The sequence below is a fragment of the Ovis canadensis genome, chromosome 16, assembly GCF_042477335.2.
Source record: "Ovis canadensis isolate MfBH-ARS-UI-01 breed Bighorn chromosome 16, ARS-UI_OviCan_v2, whole genome shotgun sequence".
Classification (NCBI taxonomy): Eukaryota; Metazoa; Chordata; class Mammalia; order Artiodactyla; family Bovidae; genus Ovis; species Ovis canadensis.
In genome coordinates, this window is record NC_091260.1 from 38,554,926 (window position 1) to 38,572,729 (window position 17,804).

Sequence of the window (17,804 nt, forward strand, 5' to 3'; positions counted from 1 at the left end):
TGAAGTGAACCCATTATGCCTCAGGGTCTTAGGAGCACTATAATAACTCAAAAGCACACAAAAAGCTAACACCTTCAACCAAAAGCAAACAAGAACCAGTGGGTAACTGTCCAAGCGTTCCAGCTTTCAAATGGATAATACTGAAAGGCATTCTGTATAATTCTTTTTTTTGTTTTCATTCTGTATAATTCTTAAGTGATTCCATTGAAATTAAACCTCTTACTGCTCACTGCAAGCACTCTCATTTATCACCCTTTTTTCCTCCTTCCCTGTCTCACTCCAGAGCTCCTCACTTCTAGTTCCTAGGTCAGTTTTCGAATAAACCACCTATATCCATGTTTTTGTTTCATACTCTTCTTTGGGAAATGCCAATCTAAGACAAAGCCCACCCATAAGACCCTAAGAAATGATCATCCAGCCTCTGCTTGAACACTTCTATCCTACTATGTTCATCCTCAAAGCAGATGTTCTAAGAGTTCACATTCTAGCAAAGTGCAGAAATGCAATCTTGGAGACTAGAAAAGAATTACAAATATTTATTGAATGAGTGAACAAACTTTAACAAGCGAAGTGCCAGAGTTCTTTAAGAAAAAGGTTAAGAGGTCAGTCTACACAATATATACAGACATTATTTGTTCTCTGGACATGACTGAGCGACTGAACTGAAGGATACTATAAAATATTACTGGTTTTAAATTTTTCTTCAAGAGGCCCAGCTTTCATTACAACTGACTTCCAGAGTTCCTATAATCTACATGCACGATACCTGTAGGATAACTAACATGTATCCTGTTGTATGGTACAACAGGAATAATAAAATTACAAACAATGACCGTAGTCTGTTTAATCTGACTCAGTCGAATATTCCCAAGACTTTTAAACTTGGTACCAAAGAAAGGGATTTTTAGTCCCTTTCTAATGATAAAACTATGAGATATAAGCCTGAAAACACTTCCATCAGCTATATCTGCCACATTGAAAAAAAACAATCTGACATAGTAGTTGACAAATGACAGAGACAAGTTAGAGAGTCTGGCAGCTTTCTAGCTCTGATCCCTGGGACCAGTTAGCTACCCTTCCCCTTCCATTGCTTGATGATATAAGTCAATTGTCTTTTCCTGACTGTGCTACCTGTTTGACTTTCTAGGCTTCTGTAACTTGTAACTGAGAACAGCCTAAAACAAGAGCTAGTCTAAAGAAAATGCTGCATAAGATCTAATGCTCTCTATGGAGGGCTGCAAAGCCTGGGATCCATGAATCCTCCAGAAATCTCAACTCTCGATTTTATATATTTCTAGAGATATACATATCTCTAGAAGGAAGTCAAAATAAAACTCTGACTTCTATACCCTCTCAAAGAAATTAAGATCTATTGGCTGGTGGTCTAAACCAAGGACTCGATGTATTTTTCTGCCAATTAATATGGACAACAATCTTCCATCGTTGATTAAATGCAATAATTTTCTACCAAGGGAACATGTATTTTCTTTGAAACCCTTTCTCTGGCCCATTTCTAAGATTCTTTCTCCGACCACAGTTGAGAATCAGTGGTTTAGAATATGATTGTATGAAGAACTGTTGGGAGTCGCTTGATCTTTTATTCAGATGTGCTAAAACATGAGCAATTTTAGAACTAGATAATTCATTCTAGGCTGGCTGGCCGTGGTAAGATGTAATAAGCACACTCTATTCTGTCTCTCCCACTGAATGCAATCATAATCTCTGGACATGATACATGGAAAAGTTATTTTAACACTGTAAAGTAAATAGCAAGCAGATTAGGGAAAGGTTATCAGAATTCAAAGTATCACTCAACCAGAGACGAGTCTGTCATATTATTTTTCCCTCTAGTATCCCTTGCCTTCTGCTTCACTGATTATGCTAAAGCCTTTGACTGTGTGGATCACAACAAACTGTGGCAAATTCTTAAAGAGATGGGAATATAAGACCACCTTACCTGCCTCCTGAGAAATCTGTATGCAGGTCAAGAAGCAACAGTTAGAACCAGACATAGAACAATGGACTGGTTCCAGATTGGGAAAGGAGAACATCAAGGCTGTATATTGTCACCCTGCTTATTTACCTTATATGCAGATTACATTATGTGAAATGCCAGGCTGAATGAAGCACAGGCTGGAATCAAGACTGGCAGGGAAAAATATCAATAACCCCAGATATGGAAATGACACCACCTTTATAGAAGAAAGCAAAGAGGAACTAAAGAGCCGCTTGATGAGGGTGAAAAGTTGGCTAAAAATTCAACATTCAAAAAACAAAGATTTTCATGGGCTCCAAAATCACTACAAATGGTGACAGCAGCAATGAAATTAAAAGATGCTTGCTCCTTGGAAGAAAAGCTATAACCAACCTAGACAGCATATTAAAAAGTAGAGCATTACTTTGCCAACAAAGATCCATACAGTCAAAGCTATGGTTTTTCTGGTAGTCATGTATGGATGTGAGAGTTGGACCACAAAGAAAGCTGAACGCTGAAGAATTGATGCTTTTGAACTGTGGTGTTGGAGAAGACTCTTGAGAATCCCGTGGACTGCAAGGAGATCAAACCAGTCAATCCTAAATGAAATCAGTCCTGAATATTCATTGGAAGGACTGATATGAAAGCTGAAGCTCCAATAATTTGGCCACCTGATGCGAAGAGCTCATTGGAAAAGACCCTGATGCTGGCAGACTGAAGGCAGGAGAAGGGGACAACAGAGGATGAGATGGTTCGATGGCATCACCAGTTCGATGGACACGAATTTGAGCAAGCTCCGGAAGTTGGTGATGGGCAGGGAAGCCTGGTGTGCTGCAGTCCATGGGTCACGAAGAGTCTAACATGACTGAGCGACTGAACTGAACTGACTGATCCCTTGCCTAAACTTAATGGAACTGCAAACTTAGAAATGAGCACTTCAGGAGAAGCATCCTATCCCAAGAAGCTAGAAAGAGAACTAACAGAAATGTGTGACTGTGTAAATCATCCATTTTTTTAAAATTTACTTTGTTTTCTCATGTACCAAGTGGTATACATGGAAACCTAAAAGAGCCAAAAACTAGAAGCAAGGAAATCTTTTTCTCCATTCATTGAGGTGTTGGTCCTACCTTCTTATTAATAGAATGACAACCTCAATGAGGTACAGAGATTGGACAGAAGAAATAAACAGTCCCTATGCACAGAATGCATGATCACCTACTTTAAAAAATCCCAAAGAATCTACAAAATACATAGAGAACTAACGAATCAACTTAGCAAGGTTGCCTGCAAAGTCAAATACACAAAAATCAATCTTATTTCTATACATGGCAATGTTCAATTAGAAACTGAAATCTTAAGAACAAGGCTATTTACCATAGCTCCCCCAAACTGAGATATGTAGGCATAAATAGAACAAAACATATAGGATCTGCACATTCAAAACTATGAAACACCAATGAAAGAAATCAATAAATACATGAAGACACATCCATGTATATGGATTGGAGGGGTCAGCATAATAAAAACAACAGCTCAGGACTTTCTTGGTAGCCCCGTATTGAAGTCTCCGATTTCATACTGCATGGGGCCCTGGTTCGCTCTCTGGTTAGGGAACTAGATCCTCATACCACAACTAAGAGTTTGCATGCAACCAAGACCCAGGGCAGCCAAATAAATATTTTATTTTTAGAAACGACAACTATGCTCCGATTTTGTTGTTGTTGTGCAGTTGCTAAGTCATGTCTGATTCTTTGCAACCCCATGGACTGTAGCACACCAGGCTTCCCTGTCCTTCACTGTCTCCCAAAGTTTGTTCAAACTCATGTCCATTGACTCAGTGATGCTAACAATTTCATCCTCTGCCACCCACTTCTCCTTTTGCCTTCAGTCTCTCCCAGGATCAGGGTCTCTTCCAGTGAGTCAGCTCTTCACATCAGGTGGCCCAAGAATTGGAGCTTCAACTTCCACATCAGTCCTTCCAATGAATATTCAGGACTGATTTCCTTTAGGATTGACTGATTTGATCTCCTTGCTGGAGGGATCTTGAGGGACACTCAAGAGTCTTCTCCAGCACCACAATTCAAAAGTTTCAATTATTTGGCGCTCAGCCTTCTTTATGGTCCAACTCTCCTCAAATTAATCTATAGATTTAAAGCAATACCAATCAAAATCCCAGCTGGAATTTTCAGAGATATGGATAAAATGATTCTAAATTTTAGATGGACAAGTAAAGGAACTCAAATAGCTAAAAAGTTTTTGAAAAAGAATGAAACGGGAAGAATCACAACTCCTCAATTACAATACATTAACCATAAAACTACAGTAATCAAAGTCTGTGTGGTAATGGCAAAGGGATTTAGATCTATGGAATAAACCCTGACAAATATTACTGAACACTGACAAAGGTCCAAAAATAATTCAATTATAAAAGAATAGTCTTTACAATAAATGGTGCTGGAACAAACATACATCTGTATGCAAAAAAATGAACCTCAACTTAAATCTCACATTTTATATAAAAATTCACTCAATATGATCATAGATCTGAATAAAAACATTTCAAAGCCTCAATAAGAAAACAGAGTAAAAAATATTCATGCCCTAGGGTTAGGCCAAGAATTCTTAAATACGACAACAAAAGTACAATAAATAAGAGAAAACAGCTGGTGAACTGGACTTTATCGGTATTAAGAACTTTTACTCTCGAAAAGATACTGTTAAAAGAATGAAAAGAAAAGCTACAGATGAGCAGAAAATATTTGCAAACCACAAATCCAACAAAGGACTTATAGCCAGAGTATTTTAAGAACTCTCAAAATTCAACAATAAGAAAATAGACACCTCAACTTAAAAATGGGCAAAAGATATAACAGACACTTGGCCTCAATATTATCAGCTATCGGGAAATACATATTAAAACCACAACGAGTTATCTGCAATGGAAATGCAAATCAAAACCACCAGACACCACTTCATACTCACTGAAGTGAAGTCGCTCAGTCATGTCCGACTCTTTGCGACCCCATGGACTCCTCCCTCCATGGGATTCTCCAGGCAAGAGTACTGGAGTGGGTTGCCATTTTCCTTCTCCAGGGGATCTTCCCGACTCAGGGATCGAACCCTGGTCTCCCTCATTCCAGGCAGATGCTTTAACCTCTAAGCCAGGACAGTTATATAAACACAGTAATAAGTGTTGGCAAGGTTGTGAAGACCCTCATTCACTGCTGGTGGGGATGTAAAGTGGTGCAGCCAGTTTGCAAAGAGTCTGGCAATTACTCAAAGGGCTAAACACAAAGTTGTTATATTATCCAGCAATTCAACTAATCTGGATATACCCAAAAGAATGAAAATCTGTGCCACACAAAAACCTGTACACAAATGTTCACAGTATTGCTGTGTGCCTTTGCAACCCCAAGAACTGCAGCCAGCCAGGCTTCTCTATCCATGCAATTTTCCCAGTAAGAATGCTGGAGGTTGTTGCCACTTCCTCCTCTAGGGGAATCTTTCTGGTCCAAAGATTGAACCCATGTCTCTGGTGTCTCTCGCATTGGTAGGCAGATTCTTCACCCCTGGGCCACCTGGGAAGCCAATGTTCATAGAACATTATTCATACTAACTGAAAGGTAGACACTCCCAATGTCCATCAACTTGTGGATAAACAGTGTGCTATGTCCATTCAACAGAATATCATCCATCAATAAAAAGGAATAAAGTACTGATACATGCTACAATTCAGATAAACCTGGAAAACATTAAAAGAAGCTAGTCACAAAAGGTAACATATGATTCTCTTTGTATGAAATGCCTAGAGTAGGCAAACTTAAAAGACAGAAAGCAGATCGTGGCTGGCTAGAGCTAGGGAACGGAAAAAACACACAGTGAAGGCTAATGAGCACAGGATTTCTTCTTGGATGATGTTCTAAAACTGACAGTGAACAGTAGCAGTTTACAACTCTGCTAAGTCATATCTGACTCTTGCAAATCCATGGACTGTAGCCTGCTAGGCTCCTTTGTCCATGGGGTTCTCCTGGCAAGAATATTGGACTGGGTTGCTATTTCCTTCTCCAGGGGATCTTCCCAACCCAGGAATCAAACCCAGGTCTCCTGCACTGCAGGCAGATTCTTTACCAACTGAGCTATGAGGGAAGCCCATAAATATACTGCTGCTGCTAAGTCACTTCAGTCGTGTCTGACTCTGTGCGACCCCATAGATGGCAGCCCACCAGGCTCTGTCATCCCTGGGATTCTCCAGGCAAGAACCCTGGAATGGGTTGCCATTTCCTTCTCCAATGCATGAAAGTGAAAAGTGAAAGTGAAGTCGCTCAGTTGTGTCCAACTCTGTACGACCCCAGAGACAGCTAGAAACCATCAAATCATACATTTTATATGAGTGAATTATGTCTTTAAAAAGTTGTTTAAAAAATACAACGAATTATCACCAATTAAAATGGTTAAATTTTAAAATATTGACAACACCAATGTTAATAAGGATACAAAGCAACTGAATTTTATACATTGCTGCTAGAAAAGCAAAATGGTACAACTACTCTGGAAAATGGTTTTGCAGTATCTTATAAAGTTAAAGAATATTACCTGAGGCTTCCCTAGTGGCTCAGTGGTAGAGAATCCACCTGTCAATGCAGGAGACACTGGTCCAATCCCTGGTCTGGGAAGATCCCACATGCCGCGGAGCAACTAAGCCCATCTGCCACAACTATGGAGCCTGTGCTCTAAGGCCCAGCAACTGCACCTAGTGAGCCCATGCACTGCAGCCACTGAAGCCCCCTTGCAGTCTAGAGCCCATGCTCTGCAATGAGAGAGGCCGCCTCAGTGAGAAGCTCACACACCAAAATCAGAGAGAAATCCCCACTCACTGCAACGAGAAAAAAGCCTAGGCACAGCAATGAAGACCGAGAACAGCCCCCAAAAGTGTGTTACCTATGGCCCAGGAATCTCCCTCCTAGATATATATGCTAGAGAAATGAAATGTTTACACAAAATCTTGTATACAAATGTTTAAAAGTGGCTCTATTTACAACTGCCAAAAACTAGAAATAATTCAAAAGACCTTCCAGGGTTAAATGGATAAACTGTGGTACATTCAAACAATGGAATATTATTTAGCAATAAGAAGAATGAGGTATTGATATACACAACTTAGAAGACTCTCAAAGGCATTATGGTGAATGAAAGAAACCAGTTTTCACAAAATTGTATACCATATGGTTCCATTAATATTACAGTCTCAAAAATCACAAAACTAAGGAGATGAAGAAAAGATTATTTGTTGCCAGAGATTACAGGGAAAGAGAAGGAGTTTTTTTGGGTAAAGTATTTTGTTATTCTGTACCCTGATGACTGAGGTAATCACACAAATCTATACATGTGTTAAAATTCTAAAAACAGTTCACCAAAAGAAGATAGTGAATTTTTCTTAATAATGTAAAAAATTTAAAAATGTTAAAGCCAATCAAGAGTCAACTCTTTTATGATTTCAATTCACTAAACTACCATATTTGATCATCTCATTTAGTTAAAAATACAGTATATAGTTCAAAGATAGATACTGGAAAAAATGAAATACATCCTAAGGAGTACAAAGAGGTATCAGGAAACTTGGTCATTAATTAGGGGTAAACAAACTAGACATGCTAAGCCTGGAGCAAGAACTCAGAGGGAGAATGACTGATGACAAATGTCTTCAATTAACTAACGGGCTGACGTATGTACAAGGGTTACAATTTTTCCATATAGTATTAAAGAGAAACTTCATTTACCAGTAAGTCTAAATAAAAGTACAGAGGGCTTTCTAAGGCTACCAGAAATTCACCGTATATTCCTCAAGTGTTAGATAGTCAAGAAGCAGAAAGTTCTGGGGATTCCTGCATTAAACAAAGGATCAGACAGGACGGTCCAAGAGTTTTCTTCCACCTCAAACATTCTATGAATCTATGAACTATAACTTCTATAGTTAACCTACCTACCAAAGTAGAAGATACTGAAAATCAAGAGTATCCCAATCAAAAAGGTATCCCTTTGTGTAAAATATCACCTTTCATTGCACAAAAATATTTAATAGTACTCTAAGTTTCCAATTTTAAAAAGACCAAATAAATACAAAACCTTAACAAAAGCCTTATTAAGACCTATTTTATTTCTCTAAATTTCATTTGTACTAAGGACATTAAATTCAAATTATTAATGACCAATTAAATCTAATTTCATTAGACATAAAAGACAAACGTTACAAATATAAATTTCATGCAAACGTCTGTAACTATATTGAAGAAATTTCTTGAAAAAGTACTCTTTTCACACAAAGGGTGGTAGTCCTCAAAAGAGCCAAAACATCTGTATTCACTTTAAAGCTCATCAGGACAGACTGACATTTTTAGGAGAAGCACATGGCTTGCTGAACAGTCATCTAGAACAGGATCTTTTGTCTAGTAAACCTATTCAAGGACCATTTACTTATGTATGGAGTGGCTGAATAAAGAAAAGAACATATTTTTGAGTCCTAGAAAATGCAAAGAATTAAATCCTTCATCTAGCGTTGTTAAGGATACAGCAAAACACATTACAGAAGCAGCCAGATCTTTACTCTCAGAGATAGTGCTCTCACACATCTGAAACAATTCTAAGAAATCACTGAAACAAAAGAACTCTAGAAAAGCTTTCTTAGAGAACTATATCCAGCCAAAGACCACCTCCCTAAAAAAGTCATTTCCATTTTAAAGGATAAAACACTTTCTTCTTAAAACTCTGAAGGGCAGAGTTCAACAGCTGCGCTATATTAAACCTGAGCCCTTCCAAAAGGAAGAACAAGAGTCTCTGGAGAGTGAGTAACATGGCCTGCTTTCTCCAAAATTATCAAAATGCCTGCTTTGCCTCAAAGGAAAGTATCTCCTGGAAAAAGCCTCTATAAAATACATGGGTAAAAAACATAAAACTTAGATTAGGAAAATATACAAAAACAGAAACATTTTGGCTGGTTTTTTAAAATCTCCACCTAAGGTAAAATGTCTTTTGACATCCTTCAAGATATAGCATGGAAACTATGAAACAAAAACAGTAGTTTTCAGCCTTCCCTTCCCTTCAGAATCACTACAGAGCTAGATCTCAACCTAAACTTAGTGAACCAATATATACTGGGACCCAGACATCTGAATTATTTATGCACACAACAGGTGATTTTGATGCATAGCTAGAGTTTAAAGACAACTGAACTAGAGCACGATCCCATAAGAAAAAATTTAAGTCTAGAGAGTAAAGTCAAGAAAAAAAGTCACATTTGAACAACTAGTTCTAAGGAACCTTAGTACTTTAATCTATGAAATACCATTTAATATTTAATACAATTTAATATTAATTATTCAATATAACTTAAATTTAATATTTAATATAATATTCACTCTATTAAAATACTCAGTAACAGAATTTGAAACAGAAATTCTGAATTGTTCTCATGCCATTACTTAAAGGACAAAAGACTTCAAATAGTTTGCTAAAATATTCAAATATTTGGATGAAAGTTGTTATGAAGAATATGATCACTGCAAAGATTCCATCAGGGTGTCTGGATATTGCAAATTGAAAAAAAATGTTATAATAAAGAGCTCATGTAGGACAGAGGAGCTTGATGGGCTGCAGTCCATAGAGTCACAAGAGAGTCAGATACAACGTAGTGACTAAACAACAATTATACGTATTATCCGTCAACATTTAAAAAGTTCAAGGCTGTAATCACAATAAAGTCAATTTCAGCCACCAACAAAGCTTTAATTCTATTTCATACAAAATTCTAATAGGTTTATTTGCTCGGTATTCAAATCCATTATAAATGAAAAGCAGTAATGGAAATGCTAAAGGGGAGCAGACCAGTCAAGGAAGAACACAAAAACACTATTAAAAAACAGACATACGAACTCAGAAAGCATAGCAGACACTTGATAGTTTTTAAAGGCAGCAGAATACAATAACTTTTTCCCAATGATCACAAGGGTAAGGAAGAAAAATATGGTCAGTATTCTTTGTTCAATATATATTACATGGATTTTGTTTAAGAGGGAAAGACAGTATAATCATGAAGTTACCTACAGTCTCTTATCAGAAATAATGACAAACTTTAGGGGAAAGATCCTTACCACACACACACACACACCAAAAAAAAGCCCCAGTTCCTCAATTGGAGACTCTCATTGTATAAAAGGAATAGTGGAGTGAAAGTAAAGAGCATCAGAGTCTTTCAAATAAAAAATATACCTTGCTAAAAGGAAAAAAAAGAGAAGACAAGTTATAGGTTACTATTTTCAGACATAATATTTCTTCCTGCAAAAGTCACATATTCCTTTAGCTAAGTCAGACTATTTCCTAGTAACGTAAACTTGAAAATGTTTCCTCATCTGAGAAATAAGAATAAAAACATCTAAGTTTGTAGGATTACTTTGAGAAATGGGATAACGAAGGTAAAGTCCTTGGCCCAGTGGCTAATACACAGCAAGTGAGAAATGTTAGCTGTTATTATTAATTTGTACTCAAAGTAAAAATCACAAAAATTATTCTCAATGTTCACCAAAGAATATATTTTGGAAGCTTTTTCATTTGAAATGGTCTTATCCTGTTTTCACCCTATCCCCAAACAGAGACCTCTTCTAACATGTATTATACAGGAACCAAGTTGGCTCATTTGTCTTCACTAAGTCCCATGTACTATTATTAACTTTTAAAAACTTCAAGTAGATTGCAGATAGCAAGTCTAATAATCACCTTTAGTTACTATTATTCCTAAAGAGTTCAGAGGTTCTGTGAGTACACTTTCTCAAATGAATTCATTTCCATGTCTTTTTTAAATTTGAAAACAAAAGAGGAATCAGGACACTTCTCAAAGAAATGTATGAATACAAAAAAGATCTATTCATGAGACAACTTCAATCCAGAAGTTAACAGGGTTTTAGGTGAATATCCTAAACTCAGACCACTGCAAACGATTAGAAAACAATGTGTGTTGTAGATATTTTATATCCACATTTAGTAGGTTATTGCCTATCTGGTTTTCACTGATGAGGCTATTAACAGAAATACTACGTAGGGCTTCCTGCTTTTCCTTACCATCTCTGAATATGTATTTACTCATCTATGTGATAAGCATTGTTACTGTAAGACCCATTACACTAGATGCTATGAAGTATAGAAAAATAAATTAAAAATTTTTTTATCCCTCCAAAAGCCTGTAACCTAATTACTGATGTATCAGTGCACATACCAAAACCTGCTTATTTTCATGCGTATGTGCAAGAGTCAGTATAGGCTGTTACACTGAGGTAGTCGACAATCCAAACATCTTTGTGGCTTGTAACAAATTTTATTTCTTAGTCTCTTTATATTTTATATACCCTATAATAATCAGCTCTGCTTTTCCCCATGTTATCTTTATTCCAGGATCTAGGCTGAAAGGAAAAAGCCCACCTGGGACAGCAGAGGAAAAAACAACATGGCAAAACATGGGAAAGTTCCTGGAGCTAATGTCTGACGTGACCTAGCTATTTCTGGTTAGGATTTCATTGGTCGAAACAAATCATTTGCCAAATGGGGCAGTGATGCATAACCCTGTCACAGGGAATGTAAATGTTATAAATAATAATATCATCTACCACGATATCCATCAACAAGACTAAAAAAAGAAAAATATTCGGCCTATTCAAACCAATAATAAAATCAGCATATATTTAGGTAAAATTTACTATGTGCCAAGACATTATTCTAATATTAGACCAATTAGAACTAGTCTCTACACAACTGCACTCATTTCACAGGCTAGCAAAGTAATGCTCAAAATTCCCCAAGCTGGGCTTCAACAGTACATGAACCAAGAACTTCCAGATGTTCCAGCTGGATTTAGAAAAGGCAGAGGAACCAGAGATCAAACTGCCAACATCTGTTGGATCATCGAAAAAGCAAAAGAGTTCCAGAAAAACATATACTTCTGCTTTACTGATTACACCAAAGTCTTTGGCTGTGTAGATCACAACAAACTGTGGAAAATTCTAAAGAGATGTGAATATCAGACCACCTTACCTGACTCCTGAGAAATCTGTATGCAGGTCAAGAAGCAACAGTTGGAACTGGACATACAACAATGAACTGGTTCCAAATTAGGAAAGGAGAACATCAAGGCTGTATATCATCACCCTGCTTATTCAATTTATATGCAGACTACATCATGCGAAATGCCAGACTGGATGAAGCACAAACTGGAATCAAGGGTTGCAAGGAAAAATATCAATAACCTCAGATACACAGATGACACCATCCTTATGGCAGAACTAAAGAGCCTCTTGAAGAAAGTGAAAGAGGAGAGTGAAAAAGCTTGCTTAAAACTCAACATTCAGAAAACTAAGATGATGGCATCCAGTCCCATCACTTCATGGCAAATAGACTGGGCAACGGTGGAAATAGTGGCAGACTTTATCTTTTGGGACTCCAAATCACTGCAGATGGTGACTGCAGCCATGAAATTAAAAGATGCTTACTCCTTGGAAGGAAAGTTATGAGCAACCTAGACAGCATATTAAAAAGCAGAGACATTACTTTGCCAACAATGGTGCATGTAGTCAAAGCTATGGTTTTTCTAGTAGTCATGTATGGACGTGAGAGTTGGACTATAAAGAAAGCTGAGCACTGAGGAATTGATGCTTTTGAACTGTGGTGTTGGAGAAGACTCTTGAGAGTCCCTTAGACTGCAAGGAGATCCAACCAGTCCATCCTAAATGAAATCAGTCCTGAATGTTCATTGGAAGGACTGATGCTGAAGCTGAAACTCCAATCTTTGGCCACCTGATGCGAAGAACTGATTTGCTGGAAAAGACCCTGATGCTGGGAAAGATTGAAGGCAGGAGGAGAAGGGGATGACAGAGGATGAGATAGTTGGATGGCATCACCAACTCGATGGACGTGAGTTTGAGTGAACTCTGGGAGTACTGGTGATGGACAGGGAAGCCTGGAGTGCTGTTGTCCATGGGGTCACAAAGAGTTGGACACGACTGAGTGACTGAACTGAACTGAGAGTGCTCTAGACTCACTCTAGAGCAGGAGCTCAGAGTGTTTAAATGTTTAACTAGTTTTTAAATCTCCTAAGACTCCATGGATGTGAGTCTGAGTGAACTCCGGGAGTTGGTGATGGACAGGGAGGCCTGGCGTGCTGCAATTCATGGGGTCGCAAAGAGTCAGACACGACTGAGCTACTGAACTGAAGAGAATTCAACAAATATGTCTGCTGATGAAAACAGACCAACTAATTATGGATATTTTTAATGAGGAAAATAAGCAAAACAATGAAACCTATTAGAAAACACATTATAAACACTGCAAGCTCACAAAACTTGATCTTGATACGTTCCAGACAGCAAAAAGTAGCTGCCCTTAAGAGAGGAATTTGTTTATCTAGCAGAAGCCAACCTACCAACTTTAAATGTCCTAATAGCTGAAGCTCCAATACTTTGGCTAACTGATTCGAAGAGCTGACTCATTGGAAAAGACCCAGATGCTGGAAAAGAATGAAAACAGGAGGAGAAGGGGCAACAGAGGATAAGACAGTTGGATGGCATCACCGACTCAATGTACATGAATTTGAGCAAACTCCAGGAGATAGTGAAGGACAGGGAAGCCTGGCCTTCTGCAGTCCCGGGTTCCAAAGAGTCAGATATGACAGCAACTGAAAAACAAGTGTTCCTCAAATTTAGGCTGAGACAGTTTCTCAGCAAGGTGTAATATACAGAGAACTCTTATCAAACTTAGTACCTCTTACTCATTGAAGGTTCCTGCAAACTCCCAATTTCATACTGGCTTATCTAACGCTGAAAAAGAAAACAGAGCAAGAGAATACAATACAAAACAGGCCTCACAAAAAGGTCCCATACATTTAGCTCCCACCAGTATTAATAGCACACCCTCTGAAGAACCTAAGGAGCTATTTGAGATAAACACAAGACAGTCCTATCCAGAGAAGTGATAGGACAGGGCTAGGTGAGATAAGTATACATGAACAGGTTAAAGAAAACAGCAACACTGTATCAAATGTCCTGAGTCCTAAATACTGCTATTTTGAAATAAAATTTCATTTTTCTCTGGGCTTCCCTAATAGCTCAGCTGGTAAAGAATCCGCCTGCAATGCAGGAGACCCCGGTTTGATACCTGGGTAGGGATGATCTGCTGGAGAAGGGATAGGCTACCCACTCCAGTATTCTTGGGGTTCCCTGGTGGCTCAGCTGGTGAAGAATCTGCCCACAATGCGAGAGACCTGGGTTCGATCCCTGGGTTTGGAAGATCCCCTGGAGAAGACTAATATCTAAATAGTTAAACTTACTCTGGACAATCCCTTAGGAAAGTCAGGGAAAGTAAGGAAAAGTGCAGGCCATATATCCAGGGTTTTCTCCCTTCTCCTTCAGTCCAGGGAAATAAGCACCTGGAAACACACTCACTCTAGAGCAGGTGCTCAGTAACTAGATCAGCTGAAATCAACTACACCTTTTAGTTTTTTCTCTGTCTTGTGTGTACATGTTGTCTGGCTTTTTGGTCTCTTTGGTTTTTTACAGATATACTGCAGTTAAATTCACACATTAATAAGTTAATGTAACAGTTAACTACTGCTTTCCTTCTGCTAACAGTTTTTTTTTTTTTTAAGTATTTGATCACTACTCCCTTCCTTACCAAGGGCCTTACTGATTCTCCTCTCTCATTTTACTCAAGTGATCTGAAATGTCACATCATTTACAAATAAAGTAATAAAATACAATGAATTTTAGATGTATATTTCCCCATTAATTGGCTCTCTTTCCACACTACACTTTTCCAGATCCTCATTAATCACAAGTCATAATGTAAAGAGATTTTAAGGATAAAAAGCAAATAGTATGTAAGAGAGAAGTGCCATACATTTCCCTTAAGATGAAATTAACAACATAAGCTCTTTAGGGAAAAAAAAAATAGTAAAGAAAGCAAACAAGTGTATCATTTGACTTGTGTTTAAAATTCGCTTTGACTTTTAAGAATTTTAATATCTGAAACTGGAGAAGGAAATGGCAACCCACTCCGGTATTCTTGCCTGGAGAATCCCATGGATGGAGGAACCTGGTAGGCAACAGTCCATTGGGTCACAAAGAGTCTGACACGACTGAGCAATTTCACTCAATATCTGAAACAGTTCGTCTTTACATGGTTTAAAGTTTTATTTTCAAATCTCTTCTAACACATTTGCAAGCAGAAGCTTTTTAAATGTGGATAAGACTAATTACCAGAGTTTCCAAAATCTAGTATCTTAACTTCAACTACTGTAAATTGCTAACAAAATGGCTGTGACTTACACATACAGCACAGCCATGTTTTGTTTTTTTTTGGCCACGCCCCGGAAGCTTGTGGGATCCTAGTTCCCCACCTGGGATTGAAGCTGGGCCCTCCCCCAGTGAAAGGGCTTCATACTGGCTTATCTAAGAACTAGTGTGTGTTAGCTGCTCAGTCATGTCCGACTCTTTGCGATCCCACAGACCGTAGCCCACTAGGCTTCTCTGTCCATGGGATTTTCCAGGCAAGAATACTGGGGTGGATTGCCGTTCCCTTCTCCAAAGGATCTTCGCCAACCAGGGATCGAACCCTGGTCTCCTGCACTGCAGGCAGATTCTTTACCATTTGAGCTACAGGGAAGTCCTTCTAACCCTTAGAGCACCAGGGAATTCCCTACAGCCACGGTTTGATTGGCCATGGACCCTTCAAATTTGCTCTCAGTTCTAGGGCTACTGTGAATTAGTTGGAAATAAAAAATTAATCTCCATAGTATCTAGGAGAATAGCTAACCTGGGTCACCTCTATTCTAGTCCTAGGTTAACCAGTGGAGTATCTTAGAGAAATACTTTCCATTCTTTAAGTTCCCCATAAGTAGAACAGTTAATTACAAACTTATATTTTTGAATGACACTATATTATGTATATGAGCTTCTCTGATGGCTCAGAGGTAAAGAATTCGCCTGCCAATGCAGATAACACAAAAGTTGCGGGTTCCATCTCTGGGTCAGGAAGATCCCCAGAGAAGGAAATGGCAACCCAATCCAGTATTCTTGCCTGAAGAATTTCATGGACAGAGGAGCTGGGGGGCTATAGTCCATGGGATCGCAAGAGTCGGACACGACTTGGCAACTAAACAACAACTAACAGTATTATGTATATATTGCACTCAAGACTTTTAATAAGCCACTGACCCTACCTAGGGCATTTTTCCCATCCATCATCCACTATTTAAAACCTAAATAAAACTTATCTCCAAAAATCCTCTTTAATTAACTCTTTCCAAATCTCTGTATTCCCTTCATGTTTAATGTAACACTAAACTAATTTCAACAGACTCTCTTTTCAATTTTTAACACTCCCATCCCTCACACCCGCTTCAGTTCTGTCCATCCAGTCTTTGCATCGCTGTTCTAAGCACTCCTGCAGAAGACAAACAACAAAAGCTCTGGTTTATATTTATACTAACAAGCTGTGAAAACAGCAATTTAACAAAACAATAAATTTTTCGCAGATAAAAATGCTAGATAGTATGTGTGTGGGCGCGTGAGCTGTTGTGTTATACTAAAATCAGGAAAATTCAGAAAAATAGGGAAAGGAAGGATTAAATAATGCAGTCAAAAAAGAAAACACCATCACAAAAATGCTTCAATGCAAAACAATGAACAACAACAATCTCTGAATTACAGTGAGGCTTTAATAAAATTCTAGATGGGAAAACTCTCGGCATTACCACCAGCCTTTTAAAAATTACTTTCCAGTATTACTAGCAGCGGTAATTTCACTAACATTGAATACCAACCAAGTTTTCCTCCCAAGCAGCCTGACAAAATGTTTCAGTTCAGAAACCTAATCAATACCACTTAAAGTCGTGGAAGGGAAAGAGAGATTCAACCCTCCAGTAAAAACTGGAGTGATGGGCAAACAGGTGAAAAATGGACGGTTTCGGAAAGTGGGGAAGAAAAATGAGACTCCGCCTCCTCTCTGGGGGCTCAGGCTTGGTTCATGGCTTCGGAAACAACCCCATATCCTAAACCCTCTCCCATAGCAGCAATGCAAGGTTCCAAGAAACCAGGGGTCCCCCTCCCCTCTCCCCGCATGCACGCCCCCACTCGCCTGGCCAAGCTCCCCTAGATCGCCCCAAATCCGCCCGCACTCTCCCAAGGAAAGGGTCAGCAAAGGACGTTTTCCCGAGGCCTTCTCCGAGACCCAGCTAGCAGAGACCTCCGCAAAAGTAGAGAGACCCGAGAAGGTTGAAGAAGAAGCCTCATAATCCTGTTACCTGGTCGAAACCTTGGAAACGGAAACGGCAGCTACAGTCCCTAACCTTCTCCCCCACAACGCTTGCCTCAGCGCCACTGACATTGAGACCGCCGCCATCTTGCTACAGGCAGACACTAGGACGGATCACCGCAAGGGACAAGCTTCCTTCGTTTTCAAGCCCATGGAACCGCAACGCAAAAGAGTAGGGGGGTTTTGGTTAACTTCATTATTGTTAGGTGTTTTGTTAAATAATGGAGTTTTAAAAAGAAGTGCAACGTTTGGTTGCAAGAGATAAGAAGGAAAATGGACGGAAGAAAAATGCAAGAAGTGCATTAAGTGTAAATATCAACCTCATAAAGTAAAATCCTTGTCTGTTAGGACTGGTTTACATACCGGTTAATGAAGAGACGGAAAGAAAATGCTCGAAAATTTCAGCACCTGCAACTCATAATTTTTTCAAAGGACTCAATACGAGGGGCTGAGGCCACTAGAAGAGCCAGAGGGCTTGTTGGTT

General features: G+C 38.7%; 1 protein-coding gene across 1 annotated transcript in view; it reads right to left on the reverse strand.

Moving 5' to 3' along the window:
* The window catches only part of NDUFS4 (NADH:ubiquinone oxidoreductase subunit S4), a 113,464-nt gene extending 95,898 nt beyond the window's left edge, over window positions 1–17,566 (reverse strand). Inside the window, exon 1 of the mRNA XM_069556558.1 lies at window positions 17,310–17,566. Within this exon, the coding sequence (XP_069412659.1) occupies window positions 17,310–17,407 (98 nt within the window). The 5' untranslated portion in view covers window positions 17,408–17,566. The remainder of the gene's footprint in view (window positions 1–17,309) is intronic.
* Window positions 17,567–17,804: the final 238 nt, after the last annotated feature.